Source organism: Talaromyces stipitatus, genomic scaffold, assembly GCF_000003125.1.
Source record: "Talaromyces stipitatus ATCC 10500 scf_1105507295487 genomic scaffold, whole genome shotgun sequence".
Lineage (NCBI taxonomy): Eukaryota > Fungi > Ascomycota > Eurotiomycetes > Eurotiales > Trichocomaceae > Talaromyces > Talaromyces stipitatus.
Genome location: NW_002990120.1, coordinates 1,740,516 through 1,756,463, shown reverse-complemented (window position 1 = coordinate 1,756,463; position 15,948 = coordinate 1,740,516). Strand labels below are relative to the sequence as shown.

The 15,948-nt window shown below is 46.3% G+C and overlaps 7 protein-coding genes across 7 annotated transcripts; 4 read left to right on the top strand and 3 right to left on the bottom strand.

Moving 5' to 3' along the window:
* Window positions 1-3,465: 3,465 nt before the first annotated feature.
* On the top strand, window positions 3,466-6,879 carry TSTA_058480 (chitin synthase activator (Chs3), putative; the record flags this gene model as incomplete). Its single annotated transcript, XM_002487426.1, has 3 exons — window positions 3,466-5,302; window positions 5,350-5,574; window positions 5,622-6,879. The coding sequence occupies 3 exons, from the start codon at window positions 3,466-3,468 to the stop codon at window positions 5,648-5,650; spliced, it is 2,091 nt and encodes a 696-aa protein (XP_002487471.1). The 3' UTR covers window positions 5,651-6,879.
* Window positions 6,284-7,650, bottom strand: TSTA_058470 (2-hydroxyacid dehydrogenase, putative; the record flags this gene model as incomplete). The annotated part of the gene is made up of 4 exons (XM_002487425.1): window positions 7,436-7,650; window positions 7,306-7,378; window positions 6,970-7,253; window positions 6,284-6,906 (listed from the first exon to the last, which is right to left on the bottom strand). The coding sequence occupies exons 1-4, from the start codon at window positions 7,596-7,598 to the stop codon at window positions 6,284-6,286; spliced, it is 1,143 nt and encodes a 380-aa protein (XP_002487470.1). The 5' UTR covers window positions 7,599-7,650.
* Window positions 7,651-8,100: 450 nt separating this feature from the next.
* On the top strand, window positions 8,101-9,460 carry TSTA_058460 (uncharacterized protein; the record flags this gene model as incomplete). Its single annotated transcript, XM_002487424.1, has 3 exons — window positions 8,101-8,288; window positions 8,336-8,680; window positions 8,728-9,460. The coding sequence occupies 3 exons, from the start codon at window positions 8,101-8,103 to the stop codon at window positions 9,458-9,460; spliced, it is 1,266 nt and encodes a 421-aa protein (XP_002487469.1).
* Window positions 9,461-9,502: 42 nt separating this feature from the next.
* On the top strand, window positions 9,503-9,783 carry TSTA_058450 (uncharacterized protein; the record flags this gene model as incomplete). The annotated part of the gene is made up of 2 exons (XM_002487423.1): window positions 9,503-9,574; window positions 9,610-9,783. 2 exons carry the CDS (start codon window positions 9,503-9,505, stop codon window positions 9,781-9,783), a joined length of 246 nt encoding a protein of 81 aa, XP_002487468.1.
* Window positions 9,784-9,834: 51 nt separating this feature from the next.
* On the bottom strand, window positions 9,835-11,537 carry TSTA_058440 (palmitoyltransferase with autoacylation activity Pfa4, putative). Its single transcript, XM_002487422.1, has 6 exons — window positions 11,257-11,537; window positions 11,173-11,226; window positions 10,929-11,100; window positions 10,569-10,868; window positions 10,429-10,507; window positions 9,835-10,369 (listed from the first exon to the last, which is right to left on the bottom strand). Exons 1-6 carry the CDS (start codon window positions 11,529-11,531, stop codon window positions 9,891-9,893), a joined length of 1,359 nt encoding a protein of 452 aa, XP_002487467.1. The 5' UTR covers window positions 11,532-11,537; the 3' UTR covers window positions 9,835-9,890.
* Window positions 11,538-11,915: 378 nt separating this feature from the next.
* On the top strand, window positions 11,916-14,632 carry TSTA_058430 (DNA mismatch repair protein, putative; the record flags this gene model as incomplete). Its single annotated transcript, XM_002487421.1, has 3 exons — window positions 11,916-12,322; window positions 12,377-12,744; window positions 12,795-14,632. 3 exons carry the CDS (start codon window positions 11,916-11,918, stop codon window positions 14,630-14,632), a joined length of 2,613 nt encoding a protein of 870 aa, XP_002487466.1.
* A 177-nt stretch (window positions 14,633-14,809) lies between these two features.
* Window positions 14,810-15,845, bottom strand: TSTA_058420 (uncharacterized protein; the record flags this gene model as incomplete). The annotated part of the gene is made up of 3 exons (XM_002487420.1): window positions 15,264-15,845; window positions 14,937-15,241; window positions 14,810-14,863 (listed from the first exon to the last, which is right to left on the bottom strand). The coding sequence occupies exons 1-3, from the start codon at window positions 15,763-15,765 to the stop codon at window positions 14,810-14,812; spliced, it is 861 nt and encodes a 286-aa protein (XP_002487465.1). The 5' UTR covers window positions 15,766-15,845.
* Window positions 15,846-15,948: the final 103 nt, after the last annotated feature.

The window sequence follows — 15,948 nt, the reverse complement described above, 5'->3', positions numbered from 1 at the left end:
GAAAGAAAGCGAGCGATGATTGCAGACTTGAGCTGCCAGTTGGAGGGGTGAGCGAGAGGAGGTGGAAGACGTGATCGAGTTGCTACGGTAGTGAACGAGGCCTGATTTTGCATATGCGGACATGGCGGCCTGAGGCTTCCAGACAATCAGACAAACATCAGGGGGCAGCGGTTTTGGTGTGGACGGGCTACCGTATAGACCACGGCATTTGGCAGCGTCAAAGCAAGGCACCGTTCTCCCCGCTTTTCTTCTTAGCTACACAACTGACTCAGTTGATGATGGCTAACTACAGATGTCAATCTGATCTGACTTGTGTCCACAGTCCAGTGTCCACTCAAGAGAAAGATTTTTTCTTTGGTGGATAGATCTCTTACTGTTAATCAAGGATTCACTTGAACAGAGACATGTTTATTTATTGTCTGACCTTGTCCAAGTTTTTCCAATTCATCAGCCAATCAGCATTTGCTAAAATGGGGTACCTCGGCACTAGCCGAACTCATCAATGGTACGTTTCTTTCATTGGCTGGTTCTATTGAGTTAGTGGAACCACTTACTCTGAATGGGTCAGTAATTTTTCGAAGCCAATCATGTCGTTCGATCTCGATCACGTTATTCAAGCCCAAAATAGATATTGACCAATATGGTTTAGCGGCATTGAAAGTCTCACATTATCCCATTCACTATCCATAAATTTTTGCAGTTTTCCGATTTTTACAATACGACAAATACGCACACATATTAGGATCAGGATCGATGGCAATAATGGGGCTTAAGCCGCTATGCCCACCGCAGATCAGTCAATGGTGGCAGAACCGGCTTGTGGAAAATTGGAAATACGTAAATCCTCCTGGCGTGAGGGCAGCATCATTACCGGTAAACATGGCCTGAGGGACTGACATAACTGGTCACTAATGAAGCGGTTGAGGATGAGGCCGAGAACTTTCAACTTTCTCTGACTTGACGACCAAGCCCCCAAGGCTTGGAGACTTGGGAGACCCCTGGAATGAAATCCTGCTAGGGCCAAGGGGACCCGGGGCTTAAATGTCCGATGCCAAGACAGTCAAGCCACTCTCGACACTTGGGACTCAAATTTGTTCGCTTTGAACATGTCGCGCAAAAAGTCACCTCATAATTGCCAAGACAAGTATCACAAAAAGCTAAGCTGAATTCCTGGTGAGGAGCTGAGTGAGTTGTCTTATGCGCTTATTCCAGCTAATCGAAAACTTCGAGACATGTCTTGATGGCAGATGCATGCAACCATGACTAAGCGATTACATGATAGTTAACCAAGTTACAGACTGAGCAGTCGTACATACTATGTTACAAAGTAGAGCCGCTGGATGTGAAGACTGACCAAAATCCGGAGACAGAAGGACCTATGAAGGAGCGTGCCTAAGATACCGCCTTAACTAGGCCGTACCAGATGTACTATGAGTCCGGTGGCTTGATACATTTTTCTGTGCTCAGGGGGTAAACATCAACAATAATCGACCAATAGATAGCCAAGGTTAACGAGGGGAAGATGGAATCAAAAATTCTTATACTTTAAGGTTTGGTCTTAGGCAGCGTGCTCAACTCCAGAGTACATTTGAGGCGCGACGCAGACGGCGAGCAAGTTCTGCCTTACACAGATGATGGCCTTTACGATGGGATACTCAAGTATCCACCATCACCCGAATCGCAAGATCAGTGCGCACGCAGACACGAGGTTCAAGGACGTATCAAAAACTTCAAGTCGACAGTGCAAAAGTTGAGCCCCCACCTCGACACGGCCAGCTTAGTCTTATGTACAACAACATATCAGCCCTTAAAAGGTTACACCTTCACCCTTCTATGCATCCTGAGAAGCAGCCATCATTGAAATTCTGATTTTGTACGTCCAGCTGTGTGACAATGCGTGCTCCTGTCGAATGCCGGTTACGTAGTTTGTTATTTATATTGTTGATGAGCTAGAAACAATAATTTGCCATAGATCTTGTTTGATCTTGGAGAAGCTGGAGCCCTGATCAACCACCGAAGATCCATATTTCCGGCTCTTGAAAAGTTTAGCGCCGCAAGACGAGCTCCTGAACCATTGCCTTTCTGTGTCGACTTGTCAAGTTTCAAAGCTGGCTGATCCCGTTTGAGGCTTTAAGGAATTGCATGATGCTCAATGATTTTGCTTGAAGTCATCGACGTAGTCCCCAGCGATAGTTATTTCTAGTCACCTTTGATGTCCCACGGAACCACGATTCAGCATTGACTCGGATCCAACTTTCAGTAGGCAGAGGTGGCTCGGAACACGGCTGTTTTAGAAGTTAGAGAACTTAGGCATACCGTAAGCCCCGCCAATTGCAAGTTTTGATAGAGTCAGCACCATTTTCACTTTGAATTGCGACTCTGACAGTTTCGACATGCACATGCACGTACAGAGGATTGCATTGGGTCTTATATTTCTTTATACCTCCGATTAATTCGAGTAATCTGTGACCGCCAATCCAGGCAGCAAACAATGCGCCTTCAGTGGCTGTAGCAGGAAAATAAAATCTGACTTTAGGGATTTGATATTATAGCTCAAGGCAAGGCAAACACTGCCGCCAACACAGCCCAGTCTTTAACATAACTACGCGTTTATCATTATTTATTGTCTCTAAGAGCTGCCGGGACGCTGTAAGACTGTCGTGGTTAGGTGTTTCCGCTTCCGTCAGCTAGCCCGCAGGCGCCAACAGCAACTTCTTATGATCTCTCTCGTCCATTACTCTCACCACTCAGTCTCTCTCCCCTCAACCACTGCGACAAGTCACCCTTCCCTCGTTTAGTGGTTGATTGTCATCAATATCAGAGCACGTACTTCCACTCGCTTCTGCAAGGCTCTGTTCGTTTGTTGGTCTACTTGGAACAGAGATCTGTACTGTACAAAAGTGAGACTTGCCGTTTTCCACGCTCCCCTCAGCAAGTACCTGCGCCGGACTCCAGGGTCGGTCGAGAAATCTACAGTTCTGCTTGCAGGCGACTCGGTTTTTCTTCCTGCTTCGTTTCTCGTTTGTATTATCCGCTTATTTTAAAGAGAATTTGACTGGGTCCCAACACTGATCAATGCACTGACTTCACTACGCCTGTCACAGGGGTCCACCGTGACATTCCAAGGAACCCGAGCGCCTTTTCTGCCTTTTACCAGATCAAATAATTCAATTGTACATTATTCAGTCAACGTTTCGTTCAATCGATCGCTTGTCTCGTGCTTTCAACTCGCCAATCAAACAACTAATAGTTAGCATCAACTACGATTGTTGTCATTCTTTGGCGCTGTTTGATCGTTGTCACTCCGAACGTCTCATCCACTTACCCTTCTGCATCAACTACTATACATTCATGATCTAGTCGCGGACGATATACACACGTAAAACTCCGCGAGCTACCGGTCACGATCCGCTTGATCTGACCTGCCATCCCAGTCAACTCCGCCAGGGAAAGAATTGGGACGTCATGGCCAGTCCGATCGCTGACACCCTGGTTCGCCCTTCTTCAATTTCCCCTCCGCCGCCGGTATACCTACGCGCATCTCCTCCGCCGGAGCCGCCAGCTTACGATCCTCCAGCTGTCCCGAATATTAATAAGTCAGAACAATCGGCCGCTCCCGAAACACGTAAAAAGGCGGTCCCAGTATCTGCCCTTACATTCAACCATGAAGCACAGATTCAGCGTTCTCCTCAGTCTCCCGTGCGTATTGATAACTCGGTGTTTGAGCACCAGGCCTACAGCGCAGTGGTTGAAGGCTCCAACGATACCCTAGACTTGCAATTGTCACATATGAACATTTCAGGAACTGTCGACCCCGCCACATCCTCCGCATCAAGAGCTGCTCTTCCACCCCGTGTCGATTCCATGCCCAGACAGGTGGTAGCCGATCGCCACACTTCCGCCAGCACCGGGTCTTGGTCGCTAGTAGGTAGCAACGAAAAAGACGAAGGTTCGAAGCAACCTTCGACGGATAGGCAAGGAGAGATGTCGAAGCCCTACAATAACTCAAACTCGTCAGAAGCTAGTTTATCCAGTTCACAGCAAATGGACTATCAGCCTCTCCAGTATCATCACCGACCACTCCGTGACTCTCCGCCGGGACGGCAATCTGGCTCATCCTCTACAGAGTATCTTCCCCAGAACCAGTTGTTATCTCCAAGGCAGGGAGCCTTTGGAACTCCGCGCCCGTTGTCCGTTTACTCCTCCACATCCGATCTTCGCGCTCGCTCGCCGCACGGCCGCAATGTCTCAGGTCACTCGCCAGATTCGCGACCAAAATCAACATATGTGGAAATGCTGAACACACCATATCCGCAACAGGTGCCATCACCATCGGCGAAGGATAATGAACACCTGAGAATGCTGCTAGGGAATAACGTCTCCCTGCTGAGTCACAAGCAAACGTTTGAGATGTACCTTGCGAATGTCAAAAAAACAAACGATCCGGCGGTTCAATACGAGTTTGCAGTGTTCATGATCAGTGCCATCCAAGAAATGTATCCAGATGAAGATAGTGTGACACAAGTTCCGTTGGACAAGCAGAAAGATGGTGCGCCGGACGTTACCAAGTCCCGCTTACTACTCGAGGCAAAGGCAATCTTACAGAGGCTTGCCGATCGCAGTTATCCCTTCGCGCAGTATTATCTTGGGGATGGTTTTTCGTCTGGTCTTTTCAGCAAAGGAAAGCAAGACTACGACCGGGCGCTGCCCCTTTTTGTGGCCGCCAGCAAGCATGGTCACGCTGAAGCGTCGTACAGGGCCGGGCTGTGTAACGAATTTGGCTGGGGTTGTAGAACGGACGGCCCCAAAGCAGCTAACTTCTACCGAACAGCTGCTACAAAAAATCACCCTGGTGCCATGCTTCGGCTTGCCCGAGCTTGCCTGGCCGGGGACCTGGGCTTGGGGAAACGGGAACGAGAAGGACTGAAATGGTTGAAGCGAGCTGCCGATGCCGCCGATATGCAGTACAACGCTGCTCCGTACGAACTGGGATTATTACATGAAACCGGATATGGGCAAGATATTTTCAAAGACGAGTCATATGCCGCTCAGTTGTTTACCAAATCAGCCGACCTCGGCAATAGAGATGCTAATTTTCGAATGGGAGAAGCATACGAGCACGGGCAATTAGGCTGTCCTCACGATCCCGCATTGAGTATTCATTTTTACACGGCGGCTGCTCAACTTGATCACCCCCAGGCTCAGATGGCGTTGTGTGCGTGGTATTTGCTTGGCGCGGAGCCAATACTTGAAAGAGATGAGATGGAAGCGTACGAGTGGGCTCGGCGTGCTGCAGAACAAGGTAAGAAACATTACTGAAGCTATAGGGCCATGCTAACGAGTTATCAGGACTCGCAAAAGCTCAATATACCGTAGGATTCTTTACGGAGAGTGGGATAGGATGCCGCCGTGACCCGCTTGAAGCCAATGTCTGGTACGTCAAGGCAGCGGATCAGGGAGAGGAAAGGGCGAAACATAGATTAGCAGCTATCCAGGCGGCTTCAGAGGGAGCCAATCCTATGTTGGCTGCCAAGTCAAAGAAGAAGGGTGATAGACGACCTTCAGATGGAAAAAGTAAGCCTTCTTTGCAGTATTTCCTGTCCTTGCTGACCTCGGTTTAGAAGACAAAAAGTTTCTCGGTATATTCTGAGCTACTGCAATAGCAACAGCAATTTCACGGAGTTGATCTCTGTCAGTTACGACAATGTCTCGAATATTACATGATCTAGTTCGTGTTATTTCGAATACATAAATGCCATATACCCCTTAGCCTCGAGCCGGGATAATGTCTCATTTCATGCTTTTTATACAAGCGTGTTGTGAATACGAAATTACCATACGACCACAACTTATCTGCTATCGGCTTTTTCTATCTATCAACCCGATGAGCCAAGAATTTTCAAGATTCGATTACAAAGCATATGGGAGTTTTCTTTCTCTGCTTCTTCTTTCATTCATTCGACTGCATTTCAAGTCCATTCAATCTATAACGCACAGCAACTTAATCATTCATCTTTTTTTTCCCCCTTCGATTTCCGGGCGTTCGATTTGCACAAAATCATGGTTTGGAGGGTTTGTGTTTTGTTATTTTTTGTCAATCTTTGCCTAATACTTGTCTCATGAGCATCTCTTGTTTGCTTCGTCTCATCTTGGAAAATTTTTCTTTGATAATACATAGTAGGTAATTGATTACCTGGGTACGATAGTACATACATACAAATGCATCCATTTCATCATCTCTCTAATACCAAAGTATCATCACGAAGCTGGGTCTGTGATGTATCTAATATCCCCTCCTCCTATGAAACAAATTAACCAACTCCTCTCCCCTTTCCAACTTCTCAAGATTGATCTTCAACACATCCAAAGCACGCACAAAATATTCTTGTCCGGACCAACTTATATGCGGACTTATCTGCACATTCTTCGCATCCCACAGAGGATGATCAGCAGGTAACGGTTCGGGGTCAGTGACATCCAGCGCAGCGCCACGGATTTGTTCCTTTTCGAGCGCTGTGAGTAATGCGTCTGTATTGACGATTTTGCCGCGAGATATGTTTGTTAGGAAGCCTTTTCTTGGTGGGAATTTCTCTCCTTCATTTGCGGATGATATTGTTGACGGGGAGAGAGCGTCAGACCAAACCTCAAACTCCTCACTATCGAACAAATGGTACGTAGCTGTCGTCAACGGTAATGAAATCACCACATGATCTGGTTTGGTTTCGCGTAGAAACCTGCGAAGATCATCTTTGCTGGTGCCGTGGTGCCATTCCACAGGGAAAATGCCGTCTGAATCCCCCGTTCCAGGGACGATGTACCCCCTATCTTCACGAGATTCGGGTGTCTCGTGTGCCGAGGCAGTATAAGCGTAGACTTTGGCACCTAGTGAGACCGCTATTCTCCCAACTATCACTCACCGTCAGCACACCTATCCATCATTTCAACATCTCGAATAAGAAAAAAACCAACTCTGCCGCCCAATACTGCCATACCCCAATATCGCAACCCGTTTACCCACATGATCACTCTGTGTCACCTGCACATACTGCCTACTTATCCATTCATGTCTCTTCTGACCTTCGTAGAGGCTATTGTAATGTTTAGAACTAACCAGCCAATTCAACAAGACCCATTCAGATATGGGGGGCCCGTGGATTCCGGAACTGGTTGTCAGAGGTAAATCTGTGTTTTTGATGTAGGGTTCATTTATGAGGCCGTCAGCGCCAGCGGAGAAGGTGTGGACTAGTTTTATGCTTGGGTCTCATATTAGTCGGGGAATTTTACAGGAAGGAGAGGGGGGTGTACTTTGGTACACTTTCTGGAAGTGGGAGATGGCGTTGGGTCATTAGAGCGATTACTGTTGCTCTTTCGAGGATATCTGTATATTTCATGTCAGTTATCTGCATTCTCATTTATTCAATGGTCTTGGAAATACCCTTTGGAACATTCTCTTCCAGCGGTTTACTAGTATCAATATCCAAACTAGTGATTTCTAAGCGTGGAAACCGGCGTCGAATATGGTCTAGCCATGAATCGGGCCAGTTCATTCTGCGTAGGATGAGGAGATGTTCGTTTTGGAAGATGCCTGCTTCGCCCATTATGAATCTCGATATAGCAAGTGACTACTGTATGATTTCTTTGCAATTGAGTGAGAATCGAAGAAGAGTTGAAAAAAGAAACAGGCGGGAGGGGTGGATTGATAAGACTGATTGATTGTTCGAGCTACTGCAGCTATATATGACCCCACGATCAATACGATTGGCTGCTGAAGCTGTCAGTTCGGCGTGACATAGCGCGATATTTTAGTAGATCCATTGCATGATTTGCATCCATCTAGTCTGGAAAGATGTCTTTAGTTAAAATGGAAGATAGGATATCGACCAAGATCATGTGATTTTTGCGCACCTTCCCGATTAGGCAATCAAGTGGTTGCGTCCTTGGCGTCAATTGAGCTGCTCAAGAAGTCTTCGGGTTTTTGAACTTCATTTCTTTCATGCTCCTCTTTATCAGCACTCGTTATATAGCATCTGTTTAATCTCGACATCTTAGTCTGTTATAATCTTACCTCTACACTTCAGGCCACCAAGACCGTATACGACTATGAACGTTGAACATGTGCATTTCGTTCATCCGCTGGATCTTCAAGCCATTGGCCCAGAACGTACATTCTTGCTAGGAGCCATCAGTCTTCTGGGTCCTGGAACTCACAATGTTATATATCCCTCTTTCATAAAAGTCCTTTCGAAACAGAATCGAAATGACATGAAACTGTGCCCTAACGGAACAGAGTGAGTCATTACCTCTTCTAATTCTCTATATTGGTTAACATGCCAAGAATCGAAATGTTCTACCCTGACCTCCTGAACGACTATGCATTGCAATTACTACTCGACGAACAACGATCCAAAGTCTATCGCCCAATGTTTAACCGGGCAAGCGTCCTGCAGGCACTGGCCTACGACCAAAAGATCAAGGTTTTGACAGCGACAGCGAAAGCTCTTCATCAAATAATCCCAGATCAGAACGGCGAGGATACCACGTACGACTATTTTGAAATCTACATCAGGCATTATGATTACGTTCTTGGTCTGGCGACAAACTATCGGACTTTTGAGAGAGACGAGTTATTGCAGATACGGATGCCGGTTGAATTTGGTATGATGTTACGGAACTTTGCAGGGTATGTGTTGTAGTTGTTGGTTGTGATTATGGCTTACAAATGAGTAGATTTCTGCGAGAAGTAGGTCATAATGAGAATGCAGTCTATCTTGCAGCGATCGGTTTGAAGATTATAAGGGACTATGAGTGCGATTCAACCAAGATGTCGACCGAAGCTTCTGAAGAGCAGCTTGACCAGCTGAAAGCCCATTTTCTGAGTATTAGGGGTTATGCTGCCATTCGAGCCTGTCAATATAATATGGCGAGAGAGTCACTTGAAGGGTGCATTGAAATTCGTCGCAACTTCGTCGGTCTTGTTGCAAAAGTAGACTTGCTACTTGCAAGAGGGCATCTTGCATATCTATTGGCTGCAGAGGGAAAATATTCAGAAGCTCTCGACGAGTACAAATCCATATTCAAGAAGTTTGACGACTCTGACCTCATGGACGACTACGCAAAAAATTCGGCTATACAGATAGCCACCATGATTGGCATACTACACACGATTAAGGGAAACCTAGACCAGGCGCAAAGCCCGCTGACGTGGGCAGGTCCTACCACCTTGAATCCTATACGTCGTACAGCTGTTGAGCATGCACTCGGAAACCTCCGCTTAGCAGAAGGAAAACTTTCAGAAGCGAGAAAACACTTCATGACTTGCAAGCATGCATGGCGAGATGAAGGTACTTGTATGCACCACAACAAAACAGGACTCGAGTACGCAATCAGTACACAGTACAAATTAGCTATCATTGATGTACGGGATACCCAACCAGGGGGTGGGCCAAGTGCTGCCAAGTAAGTACAACCTTTTGTATCCGAGTCAACTGTGAATTGCTCACATATGACGGAAGGTTTGAAATTGATCATGGAATTCAGCTGTGCGGAGATTCTCCGTGCTGGCTTGTATGGAAGAGTCGATTGCTATTTCTCTGGGAACATGTAAAACAGATATACCCCGGCTTTGCAACAGTTTCACCGAACGGTAGCACCGATGATGTGAGTGAGAACTCTTTAGGACCCCCAGCAATAGAAAGTACTGTCAACGTTATGGAGGGCCTTCCTGCGCGCGAATGTACCAGTGATGAGCAGGTGGCCAAGTATGTGCCGTGGGATATACGATGATCTGGCGAAAGGATGACTATTTGTTTATCCGCTTATCCGTTGTTTGCTCTGCTCATTTATCTATTCTTGAGATCTTATCCTTAGACCTATTTTTATAGACCACTAATCTATAATCCAGCTTTTATCCTCTCCTTAAGAATAGACAACGGCACATCTTCCTCATCGTAAAACTCCACGTCCTCATCAACCCCAAAATCATCCAATCTCTCCCCTTCCGCATTCCGCCACGCTTCCTCCCCCTCATCAAAATCGACACGATCATTGACCTCAGAACTAGATTGCTGTCCTTCTTCCTCAACTTCATCCCCTTCCGAATCCTGCACAATCTCTTCATCCGACTCATTTTCTTGTGCTGATTTGTTGGTCTTATTGTATCGTTCATGGAACTTTCTCCTCCGTCTGACGATACCATCGTTGATCCCCGCTCGTCGAGCAATATCTTCTTCTTGCCGGCGTCTGAACGCGGCCATTTCATCAGCGGCGGAATCATAATGTGGGATGGTGAATGGATCTGCTGATGTTAATATTGGCCGTGATTTCCGCGGTATGCGATCCGGGTCTGGTGGTGGCCAGGATAGATTTAGATCTGTTCGTAGAATTAGTATTGAGATAATCCTGTTGATGATACGTGGAATAGAGAAATACCCTCAAATTCATTGACTTCAAATTCAAGACCAGATGCTCGATCCGGTGTCCTTGCAAATGGCCAGAACCAGCTTAAAACCTTATCAATCTGTCAGTACCCTTTTCCACCAAGAACAACTACAGGTAAAAGGGGATAATACATTCCAACTCCCACCCATCCCAGCTCGAAAATTAGTCCAAATACCCACATCATACGGAAACTCCTGCTTCCGAATCCGGACTTTGATCCCATCAGGTCCATCCAAATACCCGCCAAAATACCTCGCGCGCCGAAGTAGAGTCTTGTGACGCTCGATTTCCCAGGATTCGATGGTGGTGACGTTGCCGCCTATTGACCAAAGTGTGCGGACTAGCAGCACGAAAAGAGCGAATAAGGTCAGACTGTTTACGACTAGTAAGATGAATAAGTGGCAGAGCGCTGGGATGCTGGGGCCGAGATACTGCACCCGGTCTTATGTTAATGGAAAATCAGGCGGAGTTATAGGAGGGGAGAAACTCACACTAGGCATATCTCTATTCGCCCAGATTATGCCGACTCGAGTGAAGATGAATGATTCAAGATAAGCCATTGATGCAACAGCATAGACTAAGAAGCGTACAAAATGCGGGAGTGTGAAGTGAGAGACGCAGTTGCGTGTCCAGGGACAGTGATGGTCCATTTTTGGTATGCATCTATAGTCAAATTAGCAAACTACCATTGAAAAAAAATTATTTCTATGCGTAGAGAGGATAGGGATGGGTTACCGTTGACATATCTTGCAATGATGCGCTCTCGGCGGCTTAAAAGCGGCACACTTCCTACACCACCTCTGTCGCGTCAAAACATACCCATCATTTCTATAATCTCCATTATCATCTAAAGAAATATTCTGACCCTTCGGAGTCCATTCATTTGGCACACGACCAGGATCAACAGTACAAGCACGATAATAACAAATCCATATACAAGCTACTAGAGCATTGAACTTGAATATTTCGGCTGGAGAAAGTGGGCTCGGTTCGAGAAATAGGAACAGGAACTGAGATGTATAGGAAAGGAAGATTATAAGCGCGGACACGGCGGGTATTGCCAGATAGCCTACATCGAGTGATTCGCCGGCCATGATGGATGCATTGTTGTTGGACAGTTGTTCAGGGGATGTGTTCTGTCTTTTTGAAGGAGGTCAGCTTGGCGGAGGATAAATCCATTTTGGATGTCTGGTTTGTTAGGCATAAATTTCTTACATAATCGGAAGGACGCAATCAGACAGATCTATGGGATGCTTATTTTGACGACAAAATTTCATTTCTCGTTGAAGTATATCGAAATTTCAAATAATATTGCTAAATAGATGAATCGGACGTTAGTAATGAATTGCTCAATGTCACATGACTTCGCGTGTCGTTCGTGACGCGGGTGTTTCCACAACTTCAGAACTCATCCTGGATCCATCCCATGCTCAACTGTCATCGATCGCAACAGAGAAGTCAACAATGTCCTAATCAAAATGCCAATCGCCGCTCTGCCTCCTTCTACGGCCCAGGCAATCGGCTCAACTTCCGTCCTCCCGAATCCCTGCGCCGTCGTCAAGGAATTGATAGACAACGGCTTAGATGCAGGCGCAACCTCCATCTCAGTAGAAATATCCCCAAATTCGGTGGATATAATCCAAGTCAAAGATAATGGCCACGGTGTTGCTTCAGAAGATTTTGAGAATCTCTGCAAACGAGCATATACTAGCAAAATTCGAACGCTAGATGACCTGAGGAATATTGGTGGTCAGTCTTTGGGTTTTCGGGGATTTGCACTGGCGAGTGCGACTGACATGGTTGACTCGTTGACTGTCACGACAAGAACAAAGAATGATGTTGTGGCGTCAGTGTTAGAGTACGATGCCCAAGGTCGGCTTGTCAGGTATGCGATGAACGTTCGTATAGTGACTTCGTATGGTCTGTGCTAATCGTGTAGCACGGAGAAAGCATCTCATACTGTTGGCACTAGCGTATGTCTGAATGGATTTCTAAAGAAGATACCTGTCAGGCGACAGGCTGCTGTAAAATCCGCGTCCAAAACGATTTCCAAGATAAAGAAGTTGCTTCAGGCTTATGCAATGGCGAGGCTTGGAATACGTCTGTCGTTGAAAGTCTTAAATGGTAGGAATGAGAAGGATAACTGGACTTATGCGCCATCCTCAACTGCGAGCATTGTCGATGCATCTCGGAAAGTAGTTGGTGTGGAGACTGCTGGCCAATGTGAAAGCAAAGCTTGGCCAGAGAATGTCGAGGATTCCATTCCTTCGGTCAACTTGCTTGCCTATCTTCCGAAAGCAGACTCTGGTAAGCCCTTTACATAATTTTCAACTTTGTGGTATATGCTAAGAATGCAGACTTTTCAAAAGTTAATAATTCCAGTCAATACATTTCGGTCGATGGTCGCCCATTATCCTCTGACAGAGGTACGGCAAAGGAAATTATCGAACTATACAAGTCTTATGTCCGCTCAGCAGCAAAGGCAACTGGAAATTCAACGCTCGGGGATCCGTTTCTGAGTTTACATATTTCATGTCCGCCTGGCGCATACGATGCAAACGTTGAGCCTGCAAAAGACGACGTTTTGTTCGCAGAACGGGAAGAGTTGTTTCAAACAGTCGAAGACATGTTTAAAGCAACTTATGGAGAGCCGCAGACAGCTGCGGACAGTACAAAAAAGCAGCCCAGCTCTGTCAATGGGTTTAGCGTTCTGTTACGACAACCTGCTATACAAAAGCCGGTTTCTCCACCAACAACCAACCAACTTCCTACTCTTACAAGGGAGTCGAGAAATGTTGAAGATCTAGCTGCGACGCTAGCAGCGCACTCCACGGACGATAGCTTGTCAGAGGCAGAACAGCCTGAGGTTGCATCGAAGGATAACGGTATCAATCCATGGTCGATTGCAAAAACGCACTTTTTCCACCATTCCTCCAAGTCAAGGCAAGAAAGTCAATTTGTTACGCCAACACGACCAAGTTTTAGGCCTACAGGTGGACGAAATGCAGGAGCTACGCAATCGAGCCCCTCTGAAATTTCAAGCCCTTATTCTCAGCAATCTTCGCCAGACGATGGCCCTTGTACATCCCGTAGATCCATTTCATCATCTTCAAGAGAGGCTGGAAGATCTAACAGTTATACCAGACCATCAAGGGAGCGGGATAGGGAACGATATGGAAATGGGTCCCTCGATACGTGGTTCATCAAAAATACTGGACCAAGACTCCCAAATCGGTCTCCAGGAGAGACATTGGATGATGATCTTGAAACTGAAAGCGTCATGCTTGATAATCTCCACAATCAGACTACCGAGAAGTCGCCACGAATTACCAATAAACCGTTCAAAGTCCCTCTTCCAAATCACTCAAACAAAAGCCAGTCGCGACAACCCTTACTTTCTCCAGGCGCTGAGCCCATCAGTGCTGAATCCGAGAGAAGGCAAGAGTTTCCAGTCATGGAAGAATGGTCAGCACGCCTTCACCAGAATTTCCCGGACGATCAAAGCGTATTCAGTAGCCAAGATACGGAGAGGGCGCTCGACTTTGAACGTAGGAAGAAAGCAGCCAATCTCGCCCGTCGACAGCAGCTGTTGAAATCTCGACAAACATATCTGGCCAGTCCAGCAAGCAGTCAGCCTGCAGCAAACTCGCCACATACCAATCGATACTTGGCAGCTAGGGTAACTCATTTGCAATATAGCCAGGAAAGTCAATCAAGTCAGCTTCAAAAAGTACAATCAACTTCGAGTGACGGTTTCATGAAGGAGAATGATCCGCGAAAATACCTAATGCAGCATCAGTCCGAGCTGAGAAGTTCTCGAGCGAATGATGCCACTAAGAAGCAGAAGCCGATACCTACCAGCCGCTTCCCGCTGGAAAATATCCCAAAAGGATTTGATATGCATAACCTCGGCATGAGGCTCAACATATCTTTGCCCCTGCTGACAAAACAATGTAGCTTTATGGCAGGGGTCGACTGTTTTGTATCTCACAAAGGTGAGTATAGCCCATTTGGTCCCGACGAACCCAATCTTCCTGAAATATGTAAGATTTGGGAAGTCACAATCGCCAAACTCATAAAAGAAAAATATCGTTTAAAAGAAGTTGATCTTTATGATGCTGCTGGTGGATCGGACGAGGCGTTTACTGAGGGGATTGATATCTATACTGCTATCCAATCGAATCTATCCAGATGATTTCCTTCTTTCACGTAAATGTGTCAAGATTTATATGCCGCTATAGGAGCCTGTGAGAATGCTGAAATAAAAGAATATATGAAATATATAGATTAGCAACGCTGAACCGAGATCATAGTCTAATATATACATCGAAAGAAGCCGTCAATCATAAAACCCCAAGGACATATGATGAAGTCAACTAGATTCAGCAATGATCACAATCGCCAATACCAGCAACACCACTCCTGCCTATGGCATGAATTAGCTCTGCACGTTAAATGTTTGGCCGCGGAAAGAAAAAGAGAGAGGTAAAATTGCATACAAGAAAAGTCATAATTCCAATCCCATGCAACTCCCACCCTCCCGCCAACACTTTTCCTCTCGCAATCGCATTCTGTTGTCTCCAAAACCGATAAGCGCCCAACAACGCAACGAGAATCGCACAGACTTGATACGCAACGCTTAATGGGACACCGACAGAATGGAAATTTACGCGTGACGGAGGACGTCCCGATGCTTGGGAATTGGATGTTTGCAGGCGGAAGAGTTGTGCCACGAGAACCCCTTGGATCGAGAAAGTGGTTGATGTGCGTAAGTAAGCTAGGAATGTTCTTTCCAACGCTTTCCCTTTAGTTAGTAAACTACACACCGTGAATTTCAAGGATGAAAGAAATACCGAAATAGTCCCTATTCCCCTTCTGTGGAACTTCCAACGTGATATTCCGTGCCCAAAACCGTCGAATTGCCTGAAATCTCTTGTTCTTATTTCTACTCCCCCTTGTAGTATTATTGCTTGTACTGGTGACGGTGGTAGTTGCGCCGCTATGTCTAGGGGTAACCCGATATTCGCCGGACGATAATGAGCCTTCAGATGTACTTTCGCTAGACATTCGGCGTATTTCGTCTAATTCGGTGGCTTCCCGGGCACGACTGCTAATACTTTCGAAGCTTTCTATGCTTTCTCTGCGGGGGAGATTTGTTCTTTCTGTTTGGGATTCGCGTTCCCTTGTGCATGGCTGCTCCTCTTCATTGACTTGGGTCTGTGGGTGTTCCTCCTCGTCAGGTGAATTATTCCATTGCTCGCCGTCGTTGCGTCTCGTCGCTCGAGGTGAGATTGTATCATCTTCATAGTCAGCAATTACCTCTGCCATTCCGATTTATCCTGACTGTTATTATGCGATACTCGTCTGGCTGATGATTTGCGCTCCGGGCAGATGTTGTCGTGTTGCATGGCACAATAATTATATCTGGACTCGGAAGTCGTATCCTCCTCGACAATTGATCTGTTCAACAATCTGAATCCCAACCCAGATTTGTTGTTGCGTGTCGAACAC